A 26,659-nucleotide genomic window follows, 5' to 3' on the forward strand; every position below is an offset into this window, starting at 1 on the left:
CTATGATAGTGTTTAAATCCACAGCGTTTCAATTACTATTTATTCTTGGCACATTCGGATTAATTAATGTAATTTCCTTTTCCTTCTTTCTCTTTTTTTATTTGTCATTTCCGCACACGCGTTGCTAAGCAAACGCGTGCGTCGGCTATTTACACTTGTTGCACGCGCGTTGCTAAGCAACCCTGCGCGTTAGTTCCTGTCGCATGTGCCAGCCTTGCGCACACGCATATGTGAACACACAAATGCGCAAAGTAAAGAAAGTCACCTTGTTTCCATATATAGATTCACACTCCTGGTTCGTCTGCAGATTCACTATTTTTAAAATACTTCCTGGTTCCTATTTTTTTTCTTTCTTCCGTCCACGTTCTTGCGTCACCATCAACGCTGCCTCCGCCGGTCCAGGGTCGTCACACAGAAGGTTAAACTCACCCTCGTCGCCACTTTTGGGTTCACAGATTACACGGTAAGGCTCGTTTCACAGTCCAAAATCTGTATTTATTTACGACGACCCCGTTCCGGCTGCCTCTGCCACCAACCGCCTTCCTTCTCCATGACCCCGCATTCCAGAATCACGTCGCCTGGAGACAGTCGGAACCCAGCTTACATTCCACAATATAACAGAACCGGCTTCTACTCTCGCTTCTTCCTCATCCAGAAAAAGACAAGAGACTGGCGACCTATCTTAGATCTTTGGTGTTCAAACAAATTCCTGAAAAAACAATCATTTTGGATAATCACTCTTCAGGATGTATTGCAGTTGCTCAACCAGGGGGATTTCATGACTGCCTTGGATCTCCAAGATGCTTATTTTCATATCCCTACTCACCCCAGCCACAGGAAATTCTTACGCTTCAAGGTTGCAGGCTCCCACTACCAATTCAGAGTGTTACCATTCAGTCTGAGATCGGCTGCTCGAGTGTTCACCAAGGACTTAGCTCCAGTGGCAGCGTACCTCAGGCAAACAGGAGTTCAAGTGTTTCCATACTTGGACAATTGGCTAATAAAAGCACAAACAGCATCCAGAGCAGCCAGAGACACAGAAACATGCCTGTCCCTCTTCTAGAGATTAGGCTTCTCTGTCAATTACCAAAAATTACACCTAATGCCATCAACCAACATCACCTTTCTAGGAGCTGTATTAGATACGGAACAAGCAAAAGCTTTCACTGCTCTGGACAGGCAGAAGAGGATTTGAAGTCTAGTGCTCCGCCTCAGCAAAAGAAAGTTCACTTCTGTCCGGATTTACAAATATTTTCTGGGGATGCTCTCCTCGTGCATTCCGTTGATACCAAACTGCCGTCTCCACATAAGAACACTTCAGCAGCAGTTAGACATCCAGTGGAAATAAATAAACGGATCTTTCGACCATATTGTCCAAATAACCCCACCAATGAAACAAGCCATGGAATGGTGGTTGAAGACCCCCCACATCTCTGAGGGTCTCATTTCTAAATCAAAGACCAGAGCACATTCAGACCACAGACACGTCCCTGGAGGGATCGGGCGCGTACCTGAAAAGACCTGACAGTGAGAGGGAAATGGACCACCCAGGAAGGAATGCTCCACATCAACGTGTTGGAATTAGAAGCCATATTCCTAACGCTCAAGTCCTTTCTGACCAAGATCAGGGGCTCGTCGGTTTTGGTCCGAACCGACAACACCACAAGTATGCATTACCTCAGTAAACAGGGAGGTACAAAATCGCCAGCGCTTTCTCTTTAGTTGCAAGAGATATGGAATTGAGCACTTTGACATTACATAACTCTCAGAGCAGAACACATTCCAGGAGTATCCAGCACCGTGGTGGACTCATTAAGCAGAACCTCAACGACCTGCCATGAGTGGGAGCTCAACCAGGCAACTCTCAATCATAATTTTCTCCGCTGGGGCAAGCCCATTTTGGACCTCTTTGCGACAAAGGAAAACAAAAAAGCCAGTACTACGCAAGCTGGCAACCGCAGAGAGGGTCGAGGGGGAATGCATTTTAGATCAAATGGTCACTTTTCCCCCACGTCCGCTAATCCTGAGAATTCTAAAGAAGATGAAAAGGGAACCTTGCCGGCTATTACTGATAGCTCCCAGATGGCCACACCAGTTTTGGTTCCCAGAGCTCCTGCTTGTCTCAGAACAACCTCACATTCTGTTGAAACCAATATCAAACTTGCTAACGATGAATCGGGACCGGGTACGTTATCCTAATACTGACTTCTCTTTGGCTATCGGCCTGGCTCCTGAATTCAATTAATTTGCTGACCTAGAAATTCCACCAGACTGTCGTGAAGTGCTCGCTAATGCCAGAGCCCAGGCTACAAATAAAACATACAAACTCAAATGGAAAATATTCTGTATATGGTGTAAGGATTCCGGTATCAACCCTCTGACATCGTCTCCAGAACAGATACTTCTGTATCTTCTTCAATTGGCAAAATCAGGTCTCTCTCATTCATCCATCAAGGTTCACCTGGCAGCCATTTCTCGATTTCACCATACCTCTACTTCACCATCTTTGTGGTCCTCCAGAATAATAAAACAATTCCTAAAGCGATTATTCAGATTGTTTCCTCCAATTAAAATCCCTCCTCCTCCCTGGCACCTCAATGTTGTACTTTCGCAAATGATGAAACATCCATTTGAAACTATTCACAGAGCAGAATTGAAATATATTTCCTGGAAGACAGCGCTTCTCCTAGCTCTTACCTCAGCAAAGAGGGTCAGTGATATTCAAGCATTCACAATCTCTCAACCTTTCCTTCAGTTTAAGTCGGACATGGTCATCCTTAGAACTAATCCAAAATGTATCTGAGTGAACCAGTAATATTGAAGACTTTCTTCCCAAACTCCAGCAGAAAGAGCACTACATTCCTTAAATATCAAGAGATGTCTCGAATTTTACATACAAAGGGCTAGCAGCTTTCGTAAGGCAGATCAGTTGTTTGTAGGCTATGGACAACTTAGAAAGGGGTATCCTGTTACCAAATAGACTATAGCTCAGTGGATATCCACCGCAATACAATTTTGTCACCAGCTAGTGGGAAAGCCACTGACAGCCAACGTCAAAGCCCACTCCACCAGAGCTGTATCCACCTCCACAGTTCTCTTCGCAGGAGTGCCTTTACAGCAAATTTGCAGAGCGGCAACGTGGTCTAGCAGCCACACCTTCAGTCAGCACTACTGCTTAGATCCCGCAGACAGGGTGGACGCGGCAGTAGGACAAGCAGTTCTACTAAATTTATTTGCACAAGTTGAGACAATAATTTTTTACCCACCAACCACTAATATATATGTGTATATATATAAATATATATATATATATATATATATATATATATATATATATATATATATATATATATATATATATTCATATCTTATGTTTACTGCTAATTATTCTGATGTAAGCATGTGAATCTATGAATGATACCCCAATACTGGAGAAGAAAATAAGTTACTTACCTGTAACTGTGGTTCTCCAGAATTGGTATCTGTCATAGATTCACATGCAACCCACCCTCCTCCCCTTAGAAGCTCACCTCATGTTTTCTTCCTTTTATACATCACTTGTGCTAGAAAATCTGAGAGACTGGAGCCTCTGTGCTGAGGGTTCTAAAGGGCGCTCTTGCCTGATTGGTTGGACTTTGGGTCTTTTCTAATAACACTAATAAGCTATGAAAGAAAATGTATTTTTCCATTAACTTCAATGTTAAAATTGAATCTATTGCTTTTTATGTACCATGGGACGCCCACTTCGACAACGGGGAATGATTCAAGCATGTGAATTTATGAAAGATACCAACTCTGGAGAACCACAGTAACAGGTATGTAACTTATTTTCTTCTCCCTTTTAATTGTTGCTGAGTATGCAAAGGCAGCAATTACCTGCAAGCTTCGCCCGTTTGGCCTTGGAATCTTCCACGTTGTTAGTATGCAACAGTGTTCCTTCCATTTTCCACTCTGATGGACAGTGTGTTTTTTGGTGGATACATCTACTAATGATTCCTCACCTTTTGAATATCCCCTGCAGCAGCATTCCACAGAAACGTTCTTGATAGCTCTCCCACGTTGACTAGGGCTTCGGAATCTTCATGACTCCGCACGCAATACTGCATGATGGGTTTGGAGCTATAAGACGTCCTTGTTGGTGTTCTGACGTCAACTTCCATCCTTTTTTTTTATGTGCCTTCGAGGCGTACTGATGGAACCGACTACAGAAATGCAATCACAGTTTATAAAATTCTAAATAAAAGGTTTACATATAAAACTCATATTTGTATGCACAACACAGAGAAAACTCTTTTAGTATATGCAGACCCTATACCATACTCTTCATGAGTAACCTAGTTCACATTAACATCCCCACAGACATATGAGAAAGCTTCATTGCACATGGTGATCATTATTTTTACTGCCGTTCAGAGAAAGCCACTTTACTCAAGATACTCAACGTCTGTTCCAAAATTAATACTCTACTATGGACAGCTTATTTCTGCAATAAACTCATCAGTCACCAAACCTACATTGATATGAGGAGAAAAGTGTGTACTGTAAACACTGTTTACTCTATGGAGAGGGTTTAGTCTGTACCACACTGTTTGCAGACAGTGAAACTCTCATGAGAAATACACCACAGAGTATTAAAAAATAGCTACTATGAACAGTGCACCCTCAACGCAACACGTGGCTTAAAATAACCAAGGTCTGAGGTTCTAAAGATTGTTCTACCTGCAGCCTTCATACTGTGGTGAAAACCTTACAGATAGCCCATCTTCTGAAGCAAAAGAAACACATATACATAGGGAAGTACCTGGTCACACTGTCTTCTGTGTTATGTAGAAGTTGTCATGCTGTGACAATTCTGTTTAGTAACTCAAGCTGCTTACAATACTTAATCTGTAGTAGGTAAACTTGTGTGGAACATGCTGAACACAAGTCATCAACTTCACCTGCACGCAGAGTTACTCTTCAATGGAAAGATTGATAACTTGTTCAATACTTCTACATACCTATGATGCATTAGGACACATGCCTTTCGCAAACACACCTATTAGCTGGACACAGTCTGTACAAAATTAGATAGAAAAGTAATATGGTATATACTGGCCACTATGAAAACCATAAAACAAACACACTTTGAATGATGTCATCAGTGATGTAATTTAAGGTGTCATCATTGATGTAATTTAAGATGTCATCAGTGATGTCATAAATGATGGTGTAGAACGTGTGATGAGTGATGTAATATGTGAGGTTATAAGCGGTAGATGGCAGGGCACAAGTTTTAGTTAGCTCTATGCCACAGAATTGTGGGGAGAAAAAACTCCATACTAGAAACATTTACACAAAAACAAAATAAATACATCACAAATATTAAATCATTAAAAAAGAATCACTATATTATTCAATGAATGCAAATTCATTGTATCAAGAAGATAAGACAAATCACTATGTCTATCATCTATCTCATCATGAGAATTGTATCCCATATATCAGCAGTGAAATGCACCTATAATATTCATTACATGTACATCATAATTGCACCTGTATTGTTCAAAGCATGTCCATCCTATATTGATTATAGTTGCCAAAATGTTTACATCCACAAGACGTAGCTGGAGTTGCCATCCATTGCAGTTGTCAACACGTGTTTTCAGAATATCTGCTTCTTCAGGGCAAAATCCATTCAAAAACAGACTAACAAAACGGTCTTAACACCAAGTAAATGCTTCACAATCTGCAATAAAACTCATCAACCATAATTGATAACTTATAAGGGGCCCATACTGTTGTTCATCTACTTGAATACTGCATCACAAAGAAACTGTACATATCCATTGTCATATGTGACATTTTCACCGATCCAGTGAAATGAATCCTCAAAAATGAAGACTAGCATTGCTACACAAACAAAAGTGAGTTCAGCTCTTCTAACTACAACTGGTGAATTTCTGTATTTTTTTTTTTTAAGTTCAAAACATTAAGCTGAGTTCCCCCAAGTAAACATAAAAAAAGAAAAGGGGGTAGGGTAGGAATACCCTGAACCCCTAGCCTTGGTGCTTAGGTGACCCTGGGACCTCCGCCAGGGAAAAAAAGCATGTTTTTTAAAATGTATGCAGGAAATTACGGAGGATCCGCGAATCCTGCAAAAATCTAAATAAAAGCAAGTGCAGTCTCTGCTCTGGTTCAAAATTTACCCTCTGGGTCGGCCAGATCCTGGGACATGTACCATTATGGAACAATAAGGAGGGGGTGCACAGGGTGGCCCTCCTATGGCTCTATTGACCCCCGGGGAGCACCACGTCCCCAGTGCTTTAGCACTGTATTGGAGAGGGGCTGTGCTGTTTTTGGCCGCAAGGACCCCCCACACATGAGCCAATAATGACCCTGGGGACAGGTACACCCAGGGCCGGCTCCTGCTATCTCGCGAGGTGCCCACCCTCTGGAGATAGCAGTTTGCTTTCGCTTGCAGGACCTCTGACACGTGCCCCCTTTTTAATAATGGCCGTGCCCTGGGGTATGGGCCCCCCGGGGCAAAAATCGGCCAGGGGAAGGGGCTGTGTGGCGACCTCCCCCTTTTAATAACTAGCTGGCTCCCCGGTGGTGTGGTCCCGGGGGCCAAAATCAGCCCCGGGAGTGGGACCGCGTGGCCCCCTCCCTCTTTTATTAATTGGCCTGGCCCCGGGTGTTGGGGTCCCCTGGGCTAAAATAGACCAAGGAAGGGGGCTACACTGCCCCCCTTCTAATAATTGACTGGGCCCCAGGCAATGGGGGCCCTAGGGCCCAAATCCAGCAAGGAGGGGAGGGCCTTATGTGACGTTATATATTTGAATATGTTGTTTACACATGCACAGAGACATTTTACTGATATGAATTTTCTTATTGTATGCCATCCTTAAGAACTTAATTTGATTGGGCGCTGCTTTTTGTTTGTAAGTTTCATCTATTTTTTTTTTTTTTAGTTTGCTAATACAGAGGGAAGGGTGGATGCCTTGTGGAGATCAAGAAGACATTGCTGGTGAAGCCACAAAAATTCACAGTGCAGCGCAGATTGAAACATTGGAGACAACACAAGAAGCATCCCCTCATGACACAGCAGAATGTTACACAGGAAGCAAGGTGAGAAGAATTGGTTTGACTAGATTCAGTAAGTTATGTTGTCTGATCCTTATCTTTTCTGATGTATGATGAAAAGTGACCATTTTTTATGTCATCTTGTAGCATTATCTAAACTACAACAGACCTTTTCTTTTCATAACTGAAATGTGTGCAGTGTGATTTCTCCCCATTTTTCTTATATTTTTCTTTTGCTTACAGTTGATTTCTTTCAGCTTGATCTATAGCCCTTCTTTGTACAAGGTAATATTTTTCCTCAGAGCATGTTTCCCATTATGTTATGCCCTTTCTCTGCACCTGGCTGTCCTCAGCTTTTCTAAAGCAACACCGAGAGACACACAAAAGAAACTTCCTCACCTTGAACAACAGGAACTGCCGTTCAACCTCTCATCCCGCCCATCTACCACTTGGCTAGGCTTAGGAAGAGCTAATCAGCAGCCTTTTTAACAAGGGCCTCAATGAATTTCTACGGGAAGCTCTTCTGCACGCTTCTTCATTTCAGTTTCCAGGTCTCCACACTCCTGTCACAGGAATGCACACAATACACTTCCAGTTTCCTTGAGAGCTATCCTCATTTTTCATATTCCTCCATGCTATGGCAGGGGCATCACAGATTAATCCCACTGGTCACAGTACTCACACTCAAACCACAGAGAAAGTCCTATTATCATGCATATTCTACTCATTAACCTCGCACACTCAACATGCACACAGGATGTCAACACAAGGTTCTGAAGATTCACATACCAGCAGAACTTTAAATGAGAGGGTAATTAGGCTGCACTCTCTTCAGCAGATAGAAAAAGGTCTGGCCATTCTGAAGATTCACAAAACATGGCACTCTGCCTCCCTACCCAGGGCATGGATAGACATCCCAGCTCCACTGCATTGGTATGCTTTTTGCACCTCTCCAAGTCACAGAACTTGTTCTGGTCATCACATTGCGAGGGATAGGTCTGTGCCTCTACTCAGTAACATGACGCTAGAGCCAAACAAAAAGTCATGATAACAGTTTCAAATGCGTTGGGCATTCAGGACAGCGGTGCATACCAGTTTGCCATGAAGAGTACATTCCCATCCCAACATGCATTCTTTTATGGTTCAAATCCCTCACAAACATTCACAAACCTACAAGCAATTTCAGGACAAGATCACCTGTACTGCCCTTCCCGAAAATCTAATTATGACCTATGTTATCTGGCAGGCAGAGTTCACGATCACTGGAGCCTACATAAAGCTGCAGGTAAGAAAAGCTTGACTTACCTTTGCAACCCTCACACTTACCCCCACACAGGGTGAGGCGAGATAATCCCCTGTTGCACTCCCAAATGGGTCAAGATTAAGGCTATATGCTGGTACTCCAAAATGTGCAGTTTATACACGCTCTGGAATTCCTGGAAAGACATTTCCATCTCCCTCTTCTGGATCAACACCATCCGCCATATGGCATCCTCAGCAGGAAATTCTCTTCCTCCTTCTCAAGGAAAAATCGGTTACTTGTAGTGACAGAGCTCCAAGGAAAGGCTATCCTCTTTCAAAATAAAGCATTGCTAGATGGATATCCAGCACTGTTCAATTCGGTCAACAGAAAGCAGGAAGACCATTACGCACCATTATGTACATCAGTGCATGCTCATTGTACAAGAATTATGTCCACGTCAACGGTGCTGTTTGCCAGTGTGTCCCTTCAAGAAATGTTCTGGGCAGTGACCTGGAAAAACAAACACACATTTACACAGCACTACTGCTTGGAATCAGCAGTTAACGGTGATGCAGCAGTGGGCCAAGCAATGCTACGACATCTTTTCCAGTGAAGGTAAGCCACTTCCTTCTTCCAACCATCCTCTTACCTGTTAACGCATATTTTGCAATTGTAGTTATATGCATTTCTAAAATAGTATTCTATCTATATTTTGATACATAGCTAAGTATATATATATATATATCTATATATATATAGATATATATATATATATAGATATATATGTATATATATATATATATATATATTTCTTTTTCTACATGTACATATCTTTGATTTTGGGGAGAAATGGTCTTCCCTACTGCAAAGAGTAAGAAAATAAGTTACTTACCTGTAACTGTAGTTACTCCAGTATTGGAACTTTCATAGATTCACATGCTTGAATCACTCCCCGTCGTTGAGCTGGGAGCACCCGGTACATTTAACTAAGTAGTGTTGACATAGATACAACCTAAGGGCCCTAGGCCTCTCAATTTAACAGTCTATCAGAGCCATTTTAAGAAAAAAAGGATCAAACTTGAGCATCCACCAATCAGAAGACACCACCCTCTAGAACCCTCCTGAGAGAAGCTCCAGTACCTCAGATTTCCTACCGCACGTCGTGCTAGGAGTACAGTTGTTCGAGGGGGATGAAGAATCAGACGAAGAGGGACCATTTGGAACAGCACATAGCCCCTCACAGTTAAATGTCAAATATCAAGAGGACGATGATGAGTATGGCGAGACCTATGACCCGCAGTACTATGTAGGGGATCAACCATACCAGAAGGAGGCATACATACCAAGCTGTTTGCTATCTGATCTCAGAGCAATGCTGTCTGATTACAGTAAACGTTTTCCACCTCAGGAACAGAGGCAGCAACAACCTCCTTCGTCACCAGTTTCAAGGGTTACCACTCCACGTCAGAGGCCAACCTCTTTTCCACTAGCAAATGTGGCCACACTGGATATGACCATACCGCAGGACACTGATGTCTCGGAAGGTGATCAAGAAGAAGGGGAGTTCCTTGACATTCAGTCGGAGTGGGACGATTATGTTATTCCTGCTCCTCCTTCTCAACCGAAGGTGGATTCCCCTCCAGATGACATTGGGGGGTTTCATAATCTCCTGGAGTGAACTGCTAAACAGTTTGCTCTGCCAATGCTGTCCAAGCAAACAGATTGCTTCTTATATGATTTTAAGGAGCAGTTCCGGAAATCTGTACGTTCCATACCACTAGACAATTTCTTATGGGAAGAGAGGTTGAAAGTCATGCACAACCCTGCCACGGTAACGGCGGTGCGTCCCCGATTAGAAAAAAAGTACAAAGCACCGGAGGATGCCCCAGCATGTCTAACTCGTCACTCTCATCCAGACTCAGTGGTTGCTCAGGCGGCACAGTTAAGGTCCAAAAATCCCTCTGCTCCAATCTCCGCACCTCCGGACAAAGAGGGTAGACAGTTGGACAATATTGGAAAGAGGTTCTCATCAATGGCTAGCCCCGTGATAAGAGCGGCTAACTCCCTGGCAGTGTTAGCCAGATATGACAGACAACTATGGGCAGACATCTCCCGCATATTAACCAGTTGCCAGAGGATGCTAAGTCAGAGGGAAAGAAGACATTACATGAGGGAGAGCGGTCGTCAGCAGAACTGTTAGACTGTTCTATGGATATAGCCACGACTGCGTTTTGTCAACTAGCAGGTGCGGCTGTCCTTAGGAGGCAAGGCTAGTTAAGAGGTACATCCTTCCGCCCTGAGGTCCAGAATAAAGTTTTAGATCTTCCTTTCGATGGCCAGGCATTGTTTGGGAAACATGCTGTTGAGGCTCTGCAATCTATTAAATCCGACACTGATACTGCAAAATCGTTGGGAACTCTCCAGTATGGGAAACCTTCCTTTTGAGACACGAGAGGTCGTGGAATGCCTTCATATAAGGGAGGCTACCAGCAATACAGATACTCAACGTGTCCTTCCTCGTCTCAGCAGTTCCGTCAATACTACACACAAAGGCAACTGCCACAGGTGGCCTACAGCAGATCTGGCTCTAGGGGACGCTCAACTCGCCCTGCTAAAGACTCAGCTCGCAGAACCTGATACTCCCAAAGCTCCGGCTGCATCCGACCCTCCTCCTCTGGTTCTAAGCGGAAAGATATCCCAGTTTTTCAAACAATGGCAAGTCATAACATTGGACAAGTGGGTCTTACAATTAGTGAAACAGGGCAACACTTTAGAGTTTGTCCAAATGCCTCCTCCCAATCCTCCTCGCAGAACTTCATCGAAGTATCTACAACAACTCAAAAGGGAGATCAACAAGATGCTCCTCAAAGGAGCAATAGAGAGAGTACCTCCATCACAGCAAGGAAGGGGTTTTTATTCCAGGTTCTTTCTCATTCGCAAAAAGTGGAAGGACTGCAGACTGATCCTCAACCTCAGAGAATTGAACGCCTATTTGAAAAAACAGCCCTTCCGTATGATAAGCTTACAGGATGTCCTTCTGCGATTGAACCAGGGAGATTTTGGCCCTCATTATGACATTGGCGGTAAGTCCCGCCTACTGCCATGCCGACCACCGCCAACATACCGGCGCCGCGGTGGATTACCGCTACCCATATTATGACACAGACATACCAATCCATCACGATACAGACACACACACAGGTCCGCCAGCCCAAAGGTCAGTGATAAATTGGCGGTACCAAAACCCACACCGTTATGCCAGCAGAACTACGTCCACAGCATTATGACCCACGAATCACCGCAGTGGACATTCAGTGGCGCTAAACCATTGGCGGTACATACCGCCGCGCTCAAAATACACGCACACATACAAAACTACACCACATTAGATAATTCAAACTACACACACACCCACAACACAATAAAACACATACCCACAATACCCACAACCCCTTACGACAAAAAATATATTGCTAACTGAGAGAGACAGACCAAGGGCACCCACAGAACCAGAGCCACATAACACCATCACCCATACACCATCCATGAACCTTACAGTACACACCCCAACACATCACCCCACACACCCTCACACACCACATCCATGGCACCACAAAGACACCCCATGTTCTCAGAGGAGGAGCTAAGGGTCATGGTGGAGGAAGTCATCCGGGTAGAGCCACAGCTATTAGGATCACAAGTGCAGCAGACATCCATTGCTAGGAAGATGGAGCTACCGCGGAGGATTGTGGACAGGCTCAACGCCGTGAGACAGCACCCAAGAACAAGGGATGACATCAGTAAGAGGTGGAACGACCGACAGGGGAAGGTGCGTTCCATGGCCGCAAGACACCAGCTAGCAGTACAGAGGACTGGTGGTGGACGCCCACGTCCTCCCCCACAACTAACATAATGGGAGGAGCAAGTTTTGGCAATCATGCATCCTGAAGGCCTGGCAGTAGTAGCAGGAGGCCTGGACTCTGGTAAGTCAACTCTCTATTACTATCACCCCCCTACCTACATGCCATCACATACCCCCAACCCTGCCCTCACCCCCATCACCCCACCACCTCACATACACCCACCATCACAACCCACTCACCCCAATGCCGAGCCCTGCACGTAACACCAATGCACGGACCCCCATCACAGACCTGCATGGACACACATCACTAAAGCATGCACACTTGAGACAATCACCTAGCCCACCAAATCACTACTCACACGTGTGCAAGCTGCCAGGGCAATAACATCCATAGAGGGCAACACACCCATGCACAAGATGGCACACACAGAAACAATAACACTGCATTTACATCCCCACAGGTCCCCCATCCAACGTCACCGGAGAGGAGGTGCCAGCAACATCCAGTCCCTCCCGAAGAGGCCCTCAGTGATGACAGCAGCTCTGGACGCCTGGATCTGGATGATTAACCTGGACCATCAGGGACCTCTGGACAGTCGGTTACCCAGGCACAGTCACGCACCACCACAGAGCCTCCCCACTCAGGAAACACCACCACAGCACCCACCCAACGGGCCCATACCACTGTCCCCAGGGTACGTCAATCTGCAGTGTGTCCACCACTACAAGGACCCCAGGCCACCCCACAAACACAGGACGATCACGGACCTGGGGTCATTGGCAGTGGGCACACGGTTCAGGGGACAGAGGCACAGGACAACAGTGAAGCTGGGAGGACTGCTGTGCGACAGGGGGAGGACAGGCCCAGGGAACCGACTCTCCAAGAGGCACTCACCAACATCCTGGGAGCATATCACCATTCCCCGGGGACGATGGGCCAGACACCGGACAAGTTGCAGGAGACCCAGCGGCTGCAGGAGGGACAGTACCTGGGGATCAGGGAGGATCTGAGGGACATCCACACCACCCTGGTCACCATTGCAGGGGTGCTGGCAGACATGGCCAACACCATGAGGGAGGCACTGACACACCACCGGGCCCCTGACACTAGGCAAAACGATGAACAGCCTTCCACCTCCGCTGATGCTAGTGGACAGGAGGCCCCCCCACAGGAACAACAGGCTACCAGCACCCCTCCCACTGCAGAAGGAAAACCACCCTGCCAACTGTCCCTGCAATCCAGGCAAAATGCCAGAGAACATTACCAAGACCCCCGCCAGGAAATAAGACTCTCCTGAATGACACCCTTGTGTCCCACTCTGTCACCCTGTCCTCCTTGAACTGCCATTGCTCCACTTCCTATGCCCCCTTGGACAATGCACCTGTGATACCAATAGACTGGACTCTATCCTGGACTTTCCTCCATCAGCAGCTCAGCCCATTGCAATACCCCTTCCACTTATTAGCACCTAAAGTAAACACCCTTGGGACAAATACAAGTATGGAGTCTGTCAATTGATTGAAATGTGTATTCGTTTAACAAAATGTAAACATTGCAATTCAACTGTACAGTAATGTATACATAAGTATGACCTGTAGTTGGCAGCAGTCAACACACCAGGAGCCAGAGTGGGGCACAGATATATGAAAATAGAGATGCCAAAGGGTACAGTAAGTGGCCATAGTAGTGGGAAAATCAGCCTGCCATGTACAATGTCCAAAACAAAACTGTCATTGGAAGGTGAAGTTACAGTGTCTTACCTGTGTGTCACTGGAAGTACTGTTGTATGATTGCTGTTCTGTTGTCCTCATCCTCATCCTCTGCCTCTTATTCGTCACTGTCCACCGGGTCCACTGCTGCCACACACTCATCTCCAACCTCATCCTCCTGCAGAAAAGCACTTGGTGTCTCAAGTCAAGGTTATGCAACATACAGCATGCCACAATGATCTGGCAGACCTTCTTGGGTGAGTAGCACAGGGAACCAACTGTTAGATGGAAGCAACAAAACCTGGCCTTCAGGAGGCCGAATGTCCTCTCGATTATTCTTCTTGTTCGTCCATGTGCCTCAATGTAACGTTCCTCTGCACTTGTCCTCGGATTCTTCACTGGGGTCAGTAGCCATGAGAGGTTGGGGTAACCAGAGTCACATGCAAATATCCATGGGTACCTGTTAGCCAAACACTAACCCTTAGGGCCAACACCATACCCATACACCAACATATACTGGGTTGGAACTATGGGCTCACCTATTAGCCACACCCAGTGCCTCTGGAGTTGAGCCATCACATATGGGATGCTGCTATTCCTCAGGATAAAGGCATCATGCACAGACCCAGGATACTTTGCAATGACATGGGAGATGTACTGGTCCGCCAGGCACACTATCTACACATTCATCGAGTGAAAGGTCTTTCAATTTCTGAACACCTGTTAATTTCTCTTGGGGGGGGTGAGCACATCCAATATGTGTACCATCAATACCCTCAGTAATGTTGGGGAAATGTCCCATTGCATAGAAGTCAGCTTTCACCGTGGCCAAATCCTCAACCTGGGGGAAAACAATGTAGCTGAGCATGTGTTTAATCAGGGCAGACAACATTCTGGTCAGCCCTATTGAGAACATTGGCTGAGACATTTCTGACCAGCCCACTGTCTCTTGGAAAGAACCAGCTGCCAAGAAATGAAGCACAGATAGGACTTGCACAAGAGGGGGGATCCCAGTGGGGTGACGGATACAGATATCAGGTCTGGCTCCAATAGGGTACACAGCTATGTGAATGTGGCCCTGTTAAGTCTGTAGGTGAGGATAATGTGCCTGTCCTCCATTGTTACCAAGTCCACCAGGGGTCTGTACACGGAGGATGTCTCCATCTCCTATTCATCTGCAGCGGTTGTACTGTAGGGGGCAAAAGAGTGAGCAGCTGGCCAGTATTCCACATTTCCAAACTGTACACTGTATTGCATGTTGTGACAGAACAAGTATGTTTTTGGATAAGCCCAAATTGTGCCTATGCGTACTGTGACGCAGTTAGGTGCTATGACCTGCCCTCCCCTGAAATGGCGTTCGACTGTCCTGTGTCGATGGACATGTGGAAATGAAGTAATGCCGCTGCTGTTGTGCTCCGTTGCGGGAGGCAGTCGAGTACCGCTGTGCAACTCCTCATTGGTTGTCATTGGGCCCTATGGATTAAAGTGGCCAATGGTGAAGTACGCCACTGGTGACAGTACGCACCGCTGCGGACGTGACCGCCAGTTTCTATCCGTTCTCTCACTTGCTACCTGACATTCAACAGGACAGTACCTACACTGCAAGTGCTGCTGTGACCTGTGCCTGGAACCGTCCATGGCTCGAGTCACTGGGGAAAGGGCCCCTGAATTCACCGCTGCGGAGGTGGATGGGGTCCTACCCTGGTATTGAATGCTGTATGGGCCTCCAGACCAACAGGTGAGTACACTGTGAGCAGAATGCATTGGGGATGAATGAATGTTGTGCTGTGTGTGAGGGCCTCGTGTAAGGGGGGGGTTGGTGGAAGGGTCCTGGGCAGCGTGCTGCATGTATGGTGGGCAGTGTCGGTGCTTAAGGGGATGGAAGGGCTATGATGGGACATGAGTGTAACAGGCCGGACGGTATGGCTGATACCTTTTTCTTTGTTTATTTGTCTGCAGGTGAGCAACCATCAGAAAAAGGGTATATGGCGTGCCATCGCCAAGGACGTGCGGACCCTGGGGGTCTACGGCAGGCGGAGCACCCACTGTCGCAAACGGTGGGAGGACCTTAGACGCTGGGCACGGAAGACAGCGGAGGCCCAGCTGGGAGTGGCCTCCCAACGAGGAAGGGGTACCCGTCGAACCCTGACCACCTGATGTTCCGCATACTGGCGGTGGCCTATCTGGAGCTTGATGGTCGCTGGAGGGCATCACAGCAGCCACAAGGGGGTGAATACAGTTTCCAAATCTACTACTTGCGCATGGTGGGGTGGTCTACGGCTGGGGACTGTGGGTGCCCCTAGGCCAGGTCGGACATTGCAGGGTAGGTCCCATGTTGGGCAGAGGCTGATGAACACTACCTCCAACAAAGCTAGTAGGCATCCACCACTGGGCAGGGGTCTGTGGGTATCAGGTATGCTGCCTTCTTTCATGTCGGGCCAGGGTGGTCAGAACCCAGCCAAGCACCTCAGCCGCCCAGTCCATGGCCACAGTAGTGTCGGCAGCTACTGCATATGTGAGAGGCTCCAGGGAACCAGACATCAGCACTGATAGTGTGCCTGCACCATCTTCCAAGGGGAAAGGCAAGGAGGCACCACCAGCTGCAGAGGACAAGGAGGCACCACCAGCTGCCAAGGGCAAGGAGGCTCCACCAGCTGGGAAGGGCAAGGGCAAGGAGGCACCACCCGCTGGGAAGGACAAGGGCAAGGGGCCTGCCCCTGCAGGCAGGAAGGACAGGGGGCCTGGTGCTGGGACTGATTTTGAGCCCTCAACACCAACCATGGCGGTTCAGCCATCCGAGGCTGCAGGAGAAGGGCTGGAGCCTCCCCCCACCACTGGCATTCCCAACACCAGCACTGCCACCAGCACCACTGCCTGCAGCAGCAGCAGTCCCAGTGGGCAGCCGTCCGATGCTACACGGGATGGGCTGGAGACTCCCCAAACTACTGGCATTCCCGACACCAGCACCACTGCCTGCAGCACTGCCAGCAGCAGCATCCCCAGTGGGCAGCCGTCCGAGGCTGCAGGGGATGGGCTGGAGCCTCCCCCACCACTGCCAGCACTGCGCCAGCACCGCCACTGCCACCACCGTGCAGCCGTCACCACCGGCGGGCAGTGGGTAGTCCTGACTCCATGGACTGTAGTGCATCCTGGACCCTGCAAATCCTGTGGGTGACACCCAGGCACAAGGCCCCCTCCAGAACCAGTGGAAAAAGCCATCCACTCACTCCCTCCTTGCCAGGATGAAGCACACTGGGCACCAGGCCCCCACCAGAACCAGTGGAAGAAGCCATCCACTCACCCCATCCTTGCCGGGATGAAGCACACTGGGCACCAGGCCGCCTCCAGAACAAGTTGAAGAAGCCATCCCCTCACCCCCTCCTTGCCAGGATGAAGCACACTGTGCACCAGGCCCCCTCCAGAACCAGTGGAAGAAGCCATCCACTCACCCCCTCCTTGCCAGGATAAAGCTCACTGGCCACAAGGCCTCCTCCAGAACCAGTGGAGAATCCATTCACTAGAGAGACTGTGGCCTTGCACTCCCCAGGACCAAGCAGTGGGCAGACCACCCACAAGAGAGACTGTGGCCTTGCACTCCCCAGGACCAAGCAGTGGGCAAACCACCCACTAGAGAGACTGTGGCCCGCACTCCCCAGGACCAACCAGTGAGCAGACCACCCACTAGAGAGACTGTGGCCTTGCACTCTCCAGGACCAAGCAGTGGGCAGACCACCCACTAGACAGACTGTGGCCTTGCACTCCCCAGGACATCACACAGGGCATGTAGCCCCCTCCAGGACCAGTGGTGTTGTACCATCTTCTGGCTGAGGTGCCCCCCATTCCCCATCCCCCTGAGGTGCCTGTGTATTTTCGACCTGATGCCCCTGCGCTGTTCTCTCCGTGTTGTTGCAGGAGTCAAGTGGGGCCTATGTGATGTGGCCCTGTAGCCCACGGACATTGTGGACTGGGCTGTGTCCCTCCATTTGTATATATGTGTATACTGTTTTGATTTTGAAGCACGATTTTCTACACTTCTCTTGTAGGGGATTTCCATGTATAGTCATAAGCGTAGAATAATTCCCCGCCCGCCTGCGGGGACCCCAGAGCACTTTTTGCAATATCACTTCTTAAGTGTGCCTGTTCGCCTCCCTTCAGGAAGGCCTGTCAAGACACTTAAGGAAGTTCCCATGCAGCCTATAGGAAGGGCTACAGTGTTCAAGCTCCTGCATTCAGATTAGCCTGGAAGTAAAAATATTAAATGTTTGCCAAATAAATGTCATTTTCCAAACCAGTTACTTCCAAAAACTTCTTTTATTTTCACAAAACCCCTATAAAGGAGTGCAGAACAGTGTAGTCCATAGGCTGCCATTAGAATTGAAGAAAAGGGATACTGTGCCTTTAAAAACAGCCAGTCCTCCAGTATCCCATTATGCCTAGAGTGAGGCTGTTACCTCAGTTCTTTTTTCCGGCACCTGCTGACAGGACCCTGGAGCTTTGAACTCGACCTTTTTAAGTTTTTTCCTTCAAAATTTCCGAGAAAATTTCTGAAAAAAGGCTTCATTCGATGTCTTTTGTCTTTCTCTACTACATTTTGAAGTTTTCTGACAGAACTTTAAGACTTTGTTCAACAAAATGCCTTCCTTGTTTGACAAGTGCCCGAAATGTGGCAGAAAAAAGGCTAAAACAGACCCTCATGAGCTCTGTATTATCTGTCTACCCTCATCTCACATTTCTGCCTCCTGCAGCATCTGCAAGACGTACTCCAGGCGCACTTTGCGTGACAGAGAGAAAATTTGCCCTCAAGGGAGAGCAGAGAGAAGACGACAAGGAACCAGGGGGACATCTGAGCGAGGGGAAGGTCAGTCTTCCACCAGGGCTCATACCTAAGCCTCCAGTGGTCGTGGGAGGTCTGAGAGGCACTCGTCAGGGCGAAGACGACATCGGTCCCGGTCGAGGTCAAGAAGGTCGATGTCGAGAGGAGGTACAGCGCGACATGTTCGCCGTCGAAGTCCGGTTCGACGTCGTTCAAAAGCCACCAGTCGGCGTCGAGGCATAGTATGACATTAAAGACCCCGAGATGCACAACGTCGAGGAGCAGATCGGCGTTGTCGGGGTCGACGTTGAGGGGTCGACATAGACATGGCTCATCGCCACACACGGCGTCGACGTCGAGACGGAGAGGAAGATCGATGTCAAGGACGACGTCGAGGAGGCCGTCGAGGGGTCACAAGAGGCGGAGAATTTATTCCTCATTGGAGTGCTCTTCCTCTGTAGTGCTGCTGCCTTCCGCTCCTTCTTCTCGTCCGTCTCTGCCTCGGTCCCCTCCTCCAGAGCTTCCGGCAACGCCGCCTCAGCCAACGGGCCACTCCCGGCACCTCAAGATCTGGTTAGTGTACCGGCCAGACCACGTTCTGCATTGTGCCATCGTTCACGCCGTGAACGGTACTCCTCCAGATGAAGATCGCACCGCTGATCGAGGCGTAGATCAAGTTCAAGGGAGCACAACAGAGACTCTTGGTCCTCCACCAGAGACTATTCACCTACGTTTTCGGACTCTCCTCCTCCTCGGTCCTCTCCGGTGGATGATATTAATACCTTTCATGAGGTTCTAGTCCGAGGGGCATTGAAGCTAAGTATACCGATGTCTGCTCCTACGCCATCGGCATCGGTCATTTTTGAGACGGCCAGGCTATTGCTCCCTCTAGTACCGGGCCTCCTGGAGCCCGCTATGGAGGTCTTCCTCACACCGGCAGTGACAAGGCCTGCACCGTCCAGGCTGCAAAAGAAGTACCGCCCTGCAGAGCAAGATCTGCTCTTCTTCCGTTCTGATCCGCCACCGGACTCAGTCGTTATTTTGGTGGCACGCAAGGCCCACGCAACTTCTCCATCCTCCAATTCTCCTCCAGATAAGGAGAGTAGGCGACTGAACTCGACAGGTCATAAGGTCTGTGGCTCGGCAGCGTCCATGATGAAAACGGTGAGCGCCACAGCCCTGTTGGGCCGGTACGATCGCTCCCTGTGGGACTCCATCTTGCAGTTTGCATATCATCTCCCAAGAGACCACAGGGAGGACTTTTTAGAAGTTGCCAAGGAGGTCGCTATGGTCTCCAACCAAATAATAAGCGCGGCAGCGGATGCTTCGCTGCTTTCAGCCCATGCGTACTGTCATGGGGTAACACTCAGGAGGCACGCATGGCTGCAACTCGCGTCGTTAAAACCGATGCGCAGCAAAGACGTTTAAATCTGGCATTTTCAGGATCCACGTTATTTGGATCGCACACAGACGACGAAATGGCACGAATGAAAGCGGAGGTGGACACATTAAATGCGGTAGGACTGGACAAGCCTATAGAACAACGCAGGTCCTTCCGTCCTTTTCATCACCGCTACACTACGCAGATGGTTCAAGCCCCTCAATGGCCCTCTACGAGGCCTCACCAGTACCAGCGGCCCTACCAGCAACAGCGTAAGGCACAGAGGGGACAATCAACTCATCAGTCCACTCAGAGCACCCAACAGCCCAACAGCCCACCACCTCAAAGCCCTGAGGATTTGCTCCCCCCAACTTCGTTATCCACTCCGGTGGGGGGAAGCGTCACCAATTGCCTGGTAGAGTGGCAAAAGATCACAACAGATGCTTGGGTCTTAGACGTTGTACAGAATGGATATTGTCTCAGATTTTCTTCACCACCTCTGCCGTCCCGCCAAAGCTGACGACTGCAAACCTCGATCTCCTAAAGGCGGAAGTTTCCATCCTCCTCGAAAAGAGAGCAGTGGAGTCGGTTCCCCTCAACCAACAAGGGAAAGGTATCTACTCAAAATACTTTCTCATCCCAAAAAAGGACAAAAACGAAGTCAGGCCCATTTTAGACCTCAAAACGGCCAAAAATGGATCCGAAAAGAGAAGTTCAGGATGCTATCCTTACACCAGATATGCCCTCAGATTCGGCAAGGAGATTGGCTTTGCTCAGTGGATCTACCCGATGCGTAATTCCACATCCCCATTGCAAAGAAACATCGGAAGTTCCTGAGGTTTTTGGTAGGTCAGGATCACTTCTAGTACACAGTCCTGCCGTTCGGTCTCAAGTCTGCACCCAGGTCCTTTTCCAAGTGCATGGCGGTGGTGGCATCTCACCTCCGAAGGAAACGGATCTTCATCCACCTTTATCTCGACGACTGGTTGATCAAAGCGTCCACGTAAGCGGAAGCAAAACAGCATTTCCAACTGACCTGCAACCTTCTGTACCGGTTAGGTCTTCATATCAACTTTCAAAAGTCAACAGTAGTTCCAGTCTAGAGGGTACATTACTTAGGATCTACCATAGACACACTGCAGGCAAAAGTGTGTCCTTCTGAGGAACTACGCTTATCTATTCTACAGAAGTGTCAGAATCTCCAGACAAAGAGTCTCCCAACAGTGCGGACAGTCTCCTCACTCCTCGGATCCATGGCATCCTGCATTTACCTGACACCCAATGCTTGCCTCCACATGCGTCCGCTTCAGGAATGCCTGGAGGACCAGTGGGATCAGTGCTCGGGGAGCTGGGAAGATCGCATTCACCTATCCACTCATGCTCTCAGATCTCTAACTTGGTGGTGCTGCCCATCCAACATCCTAAAGGGGATGCCATTCCAGGCGCAGCCTCCAACGCAGACTTTTGTGACAGATGCCTCTCTCCTAGGATGGGGAGCTTATATGGATCACCTGCAGATTCAGGGTCGATGGTCACAGAAGGAATCGTTATACCACATCAATCTCCTAGAGCTACGAGTGGTACACCTAGCTCTCAAGGCGTTCCTACCCTCAATCAGACAATACCACCACTATGTTCTACCTGAACAAACAAGGGGGCACCAGATCCAGAATCCTGTCTCAGGAGTCCTAGACAATTTGGCACTGGCTCCTGGCCAGAAAATGTAACACAGTGGCTACCCATCTGCCAGGCGTTCAGAACAGTCAAGCGGATGCCCTCAGCAGAGTTCTCGAAGAGAACCATGAGTGGGTGCTCAACGAAGACGTCACTCAAGACATTTTCCGTTTGTGGGGCACACCTTCTATCGATCTATTCGCCACAGAAGAAAACAGGAAATGCCGTGACTTTGCCGCCAGATTTTACCACCCACAGTTGCAGGGCAATGCTTTGTGGATAGACTGGTCCAACAGATTTCTGTACGCTTTTCCACCGATTCCACTGATCCCAGCAATCCTCCTCAAACTATCCATGACATCAGCCACGATGATCCTCATTGCACCGGAGTGGCCGAGACAGTGGTGGTTCCTGGATCTTCTTCAGAGATCACTCCAACCACATCTCAGGCTACCCTGCAGGCCGGACCTCCTGACGAAGTTCGGCGGACAAATGAGGCATCCCAATCTCTCATCTTTGAATTTGGCGGCATGGCTCCTGAGCTAGTCCAGTATGGTCACCTCAACCTGCCACAGGATTGTATGGACATTTTAAAGGAAGCGAAGAGGCCATACACGCGGTCAGCGTATTCCTTTAAGTGGAAACGATTCTGCATTTGGTGTTCCTCTAAAGGGATAGATCCTACATCTTGCAAAGAAGATGTTGTTCTACCTTACTTGTTGTATCTAGCACGATCGGGCCTCCAGCTTTCCTCTATTAAAGTGCATTTAGCAGCATTAACTGATTATAGAAAGACTCCTTCACAGACCTCTTTCTTCAGAATCCCAGTGATCAAAGATTTTCTAGAAGGGTTAAAGAAGGTCTTTCCCCCAATTAGACGCCCCTCACCACCATGGGAACTTAATGTGGTCCTTTCACGTTTAATGCAGGCCCCATTTCAACCCATACACAAGGCATCCCTCCAACACCACACTTCAGCACGAAGGGTCAGTGAAATCCAGGCTCTCTGTGCTCATGAACCTTACACAATATTTAATTCTTCCAAGGTGGTCTTACGGACACATCCGAAATTTCTTCCTAAGGTCATATCCGACTTCCACATTAACCAGTCGATTGCCTTGCCCACATTCTTTCCAAACGCTTCCACTCCAGCTGAGAGGGCTCTCCATTCCCTAGATGTTAAGAGAGTACTAAAGTTTTATCTAGATAAGACCACTCTTGTTCGGAGAACTACACAACTGTTTGTTAATTACGGACCTGTTCGAACTGGCTTAGCCACCTCCAAGCAATCACTAGCGAGATGGATAGTCTCTTGTATTTCATTGTATTATCAACTAGCTAAGAAAACCCTACAGGGTAGGACTAGAGCCCATTCCACCAGAGGAAAAGTGGCTACCACTGCTCTATTGCACAGTGTTCCTTTAGCAGGAATTTGTAAAGCTGCGACGTGGAAATCAGTTCACACATTTACTAAACATTATTGTTTAGATTCGGACGCTAGAGCAGATGCTCGTGTAGGCCAGGCTTCGCTGAGAAACCTGTCTGCTTGAGTACATATGTATGGTTTACTCTAACTGTTCCTCCGCTGGCGTGGGGAATGGGCTTGGTATTCTATTCTACGCTTATGACTATACATGGAAATCCCCTACGAGAGAAGGTATAGTTTCTTACCTGTAACTCCAGTTCTCTCGTAGGGGTATTTCCATGATAGTCATAAGCAACCCTCCCTCCTCCCCGGGGGAACAGTTAGAGGTCTTGATACGTTTATTCTGATTGTCAGTTAGTAACTACCTGCAAAAAGAACTGAGGTAACAGCCTCTCTCTATGCATGATGGGATACTGGAGGACTGGCTGTTCTTAAAGGCACAGTTTCCCTTTTCTTCTATTCTAATGGCAGCCTATGGACTACACTGTTCTGCACTCCTTTATAGGGGTTTTGTGAAAATAAAAGAAGTTTTTGGAAGTAGCTGGTTTGGAAAATGACTTTTATTTGGCAAACATTTAATATTTTTACTTCCAGGCTAATCTGAATGCAGGAGCTGGAACACTGTAGCCCTTCCTATAGGCTGCATGGGAACATTCTTAAGTGTCTTGACAGGCCTTCCTGAAGGGAGGCGAACAGGGACACTTAAGAAGTGATATTGCAAAAAGTGCTCCTGGGTCCCCGCAGGCGGGCGGGGAATTATTCTACGTGTATGACTATCATGGAAATACCCCTACAAGAGAACTGGAGTTACAGGTAAGAAACTATACCTTTTATATTACACTCACTTTAATCAATTCCTTTTGTCCTTGCATAATTCCTGAGGGGTACGAGGTGAATATGTAATGTTACTGCATCTGGTTATGTGTATGGTGTTGTGGGTGGGGGTGTTGTGTGTGTCTGTCACTATTTTTCCTCCCCACCTCACCTGTGTGCTAGGCAGCAGTACTCACCGTGGCTGTCTTCACCAGCGTTGATGTTCATAGTGAAGAAGGAGGTAAACGAGCATGGGGAACACCTGCAACTCAGGCTCCATGGCGGCGTGGTTCTTCCTTGTGTCTCCAGGGGTGTGTCCTTTGCCTTCTGTGTACTGTTTCCGCTGTGCTTTTGATGTTGTTGGTACCGCCTCGGAAAAGGTGGCGGATAGGCCTGTTGTAAAACTGTGGGCAGTACATTGTTTTCCGCCTGGCTGTTGGTGGGTGCCGTCGCGGTGCTTGTTGCTACCGCCGTGGCGGTCGGTGTGCTAAAGTGGCTGTCTTTGTGAGCAGTTTCTGCTGTGATCATCATTCCATTTTTGTTACAGCCGGCCTGTTGGCAGTATTACCGGCGCTTTATCACTGACCGCCAGGGTTGTATTGAGGGCCTTCATGTGTACACTAGACCTAAAGGATGCATATTTCCACATCCCCATTCAGCCAACCCACTGACAATACCTGAGATTCATGGTAGCTGGAAGCCATTTTCAATTTCGGGGCCTCCCTTTTGGCCTAAAATCAGCTCCCAGGATATTTACCAAGCCTAGCACCGATTGCAGCCTTTCTAGAAGAAGACATCAGGTATTCCTGTATCTGAACGATTGGCTGATAAAGGCAAACACCTGCGCAGGAGCGCGCAGGTGAACAAGAAAGTGCGTTTCCTTACTCATCAACTTAGGCCCGACCCTCAACTGGGAGAAGTCCAAACGCCTACCATCATGCAAAATCACCTTTTTAGGAGCAAAATTGGACACTCAATCCACCATGGCATGTCCCATTGTGGAGAGACCATAAAATATGTTAGCTCTAGCAAAGTCGATTCAGAGAAAGGACTACATTTCAGTTCGCCTCTTGAAATCTTTACTGGGCATGATGTCATCATACATACCTCTAGTTCCTCTCTGCAGGCTCAAGATTTGGCCCCTCCAAGAGCAGCTCAATCTACAATGGCTCCAGATTTCAGGAAGCTTTGAAGATCAGATAAACATATCTGATAGCAATAGTCAAAGCTCTGGTTTGGTGGTCTCAGAAACATCTGTCTGTCGGCCTATCGTTTCTCCATCGTCCAACACCGTGGACTATCATCACGGACGCCTCCCTGAAAGGTTGAGGAGCTGTTTTGCAAGACTTACGAGTAAGTGGCAAGTGGCCACTAGAGTTGAGGACAATGCACATCAATCTGCTGGAGCTCAAAGCAGTTTATCTGGCTTTACAGGCTTTTCTCCCAAAGATTGCCGAATCAGGGTTGGTAATAAGAACAGACAACACCACTATGATGCATTACCTCAACAAAAAGGGAGCCTCAAGATCTCTTAACCTCTCCGGGGAAGCTCAAAGAATATGGAACTGGGCGTCGCAGCAAGGCATCAGGCTTACAGCGGTGCACCTTCCAGGTATACAGAACAAGATAGCAGACTCACTCAGCAGGCAAAAATCGAGCTGTCACGAATGGGAACTAGACCAGTCCATGGTCGACCACATTTTTTCCCAGTGGGGAACACCCAAATTTGACCTATTTGCCAGCAGGTTGAACGTCAAATGCAAATACTTCGCAAGGTGGCATTACCAAAAGGGATCATGGGGGAATGCGTTTTCCATAGCATGGTCAGGAATCATTGCATACACTTTTCCTTCAATAACGTTGATCCCAAGAGTCCTGATAAAGATGAAGAGAGAACAGTGCATTCTAATATTAATAGCTCCGTACTGGCCTCGCCACCATTGGTTTGCAGAGCTTCTTCTTCTGTCAATGAAGACTCACATCCCGCTGAAACCATCTCTGCACTTGCTGACAATGAACAGAGGGCAGATATTGCATCCAGATTGAGCACAGGGAATTTGCACATTTAAATATTCCACAGGAGTGCAGAGACATTCTGTCTAAGGCCAGAGCAGTTAGCACCAATAAGGCTTACTCTTGTAAGTGGAAAAAGGTTTTGTTTGTGGTGTCACCAACAGCAAATTGATCCGCTTTCCTCATCGCCAGAGCAAATATTGCCTTATTTACTGCATTTAGCGCAATCAGAGCTTGTGCATTCCTCTATAAAGGTGCACCTGGCAGCAATTGCATCGTGTACAGGTGTTCAGACTCTTCCCCTTCGTTATATTCCTCTATATTGATTAAACGATTTCTGAAAGGACTTTTCAGAGTCTTTACTCCATTCAGACCTCCTCCTCCCTCGTGGAATCATAATATTGTTCTTGTGCAAATAATGAAGCACCCGTTTGAGCCGATTCATCAAGCTTCTCTGAAATTCCTCTCTTGGAAAGTTGCCTTACTTGTGGCCCTCACATCAGACAGATGAGTCATTTCCATACAAGAGCCATTTTTACAGATCAAACAGGACAGACTGATCTTGCGCATTAACCCGCATTTTATCCCAAAGGGCCCTTTGGAATTTCATCTGAATGAGCCCTTAGTTTAAAAAAAAAAAATTCCAGATCTGTCAA

The 26,659-nt window shown here is 47.8% G+C and overlaps 1 protein-coding gene across 3 annotated transcripts in view; it reads left to right on the forward strand.

The window, feature by feature from the left end:
• The window catches only part of LOC138260940 (uncharacterized), a 771,875-nt gene that overhangs the window by 464,269 nt on the left and 280,947 nt on the right, over positions 1-26,659 (forward strand). For all 3 annotated transcript variants that reach the window (XM_069209481.1, XM_069209479.1, XM_069209480.1), the window contains exon 5: positions 6,954-7,110. In XM_069209481.1, coding sequence (XP_069065582.1) covers positions 6,954-7,110 — 157 coding nt within the window. The remainder of the gene's footprint in view (positions 1-6,953; positions 7,111-26,659) is intronic.

Source organism: Pleurodeles waltl, chromosome 10 (assembly GCF_031143425.1).
Source record: "Pleurodeles waltl isolate 20211129_DDA chromosome 10, aPleWal1.hap1.20221129, whole genome shotgun sequence".
NCBI lineage: Eukaryota > Metazoa > Chordata > Amphibia > Caudata > Salamandridae > Pleurodeles > Pleurodeles waltl.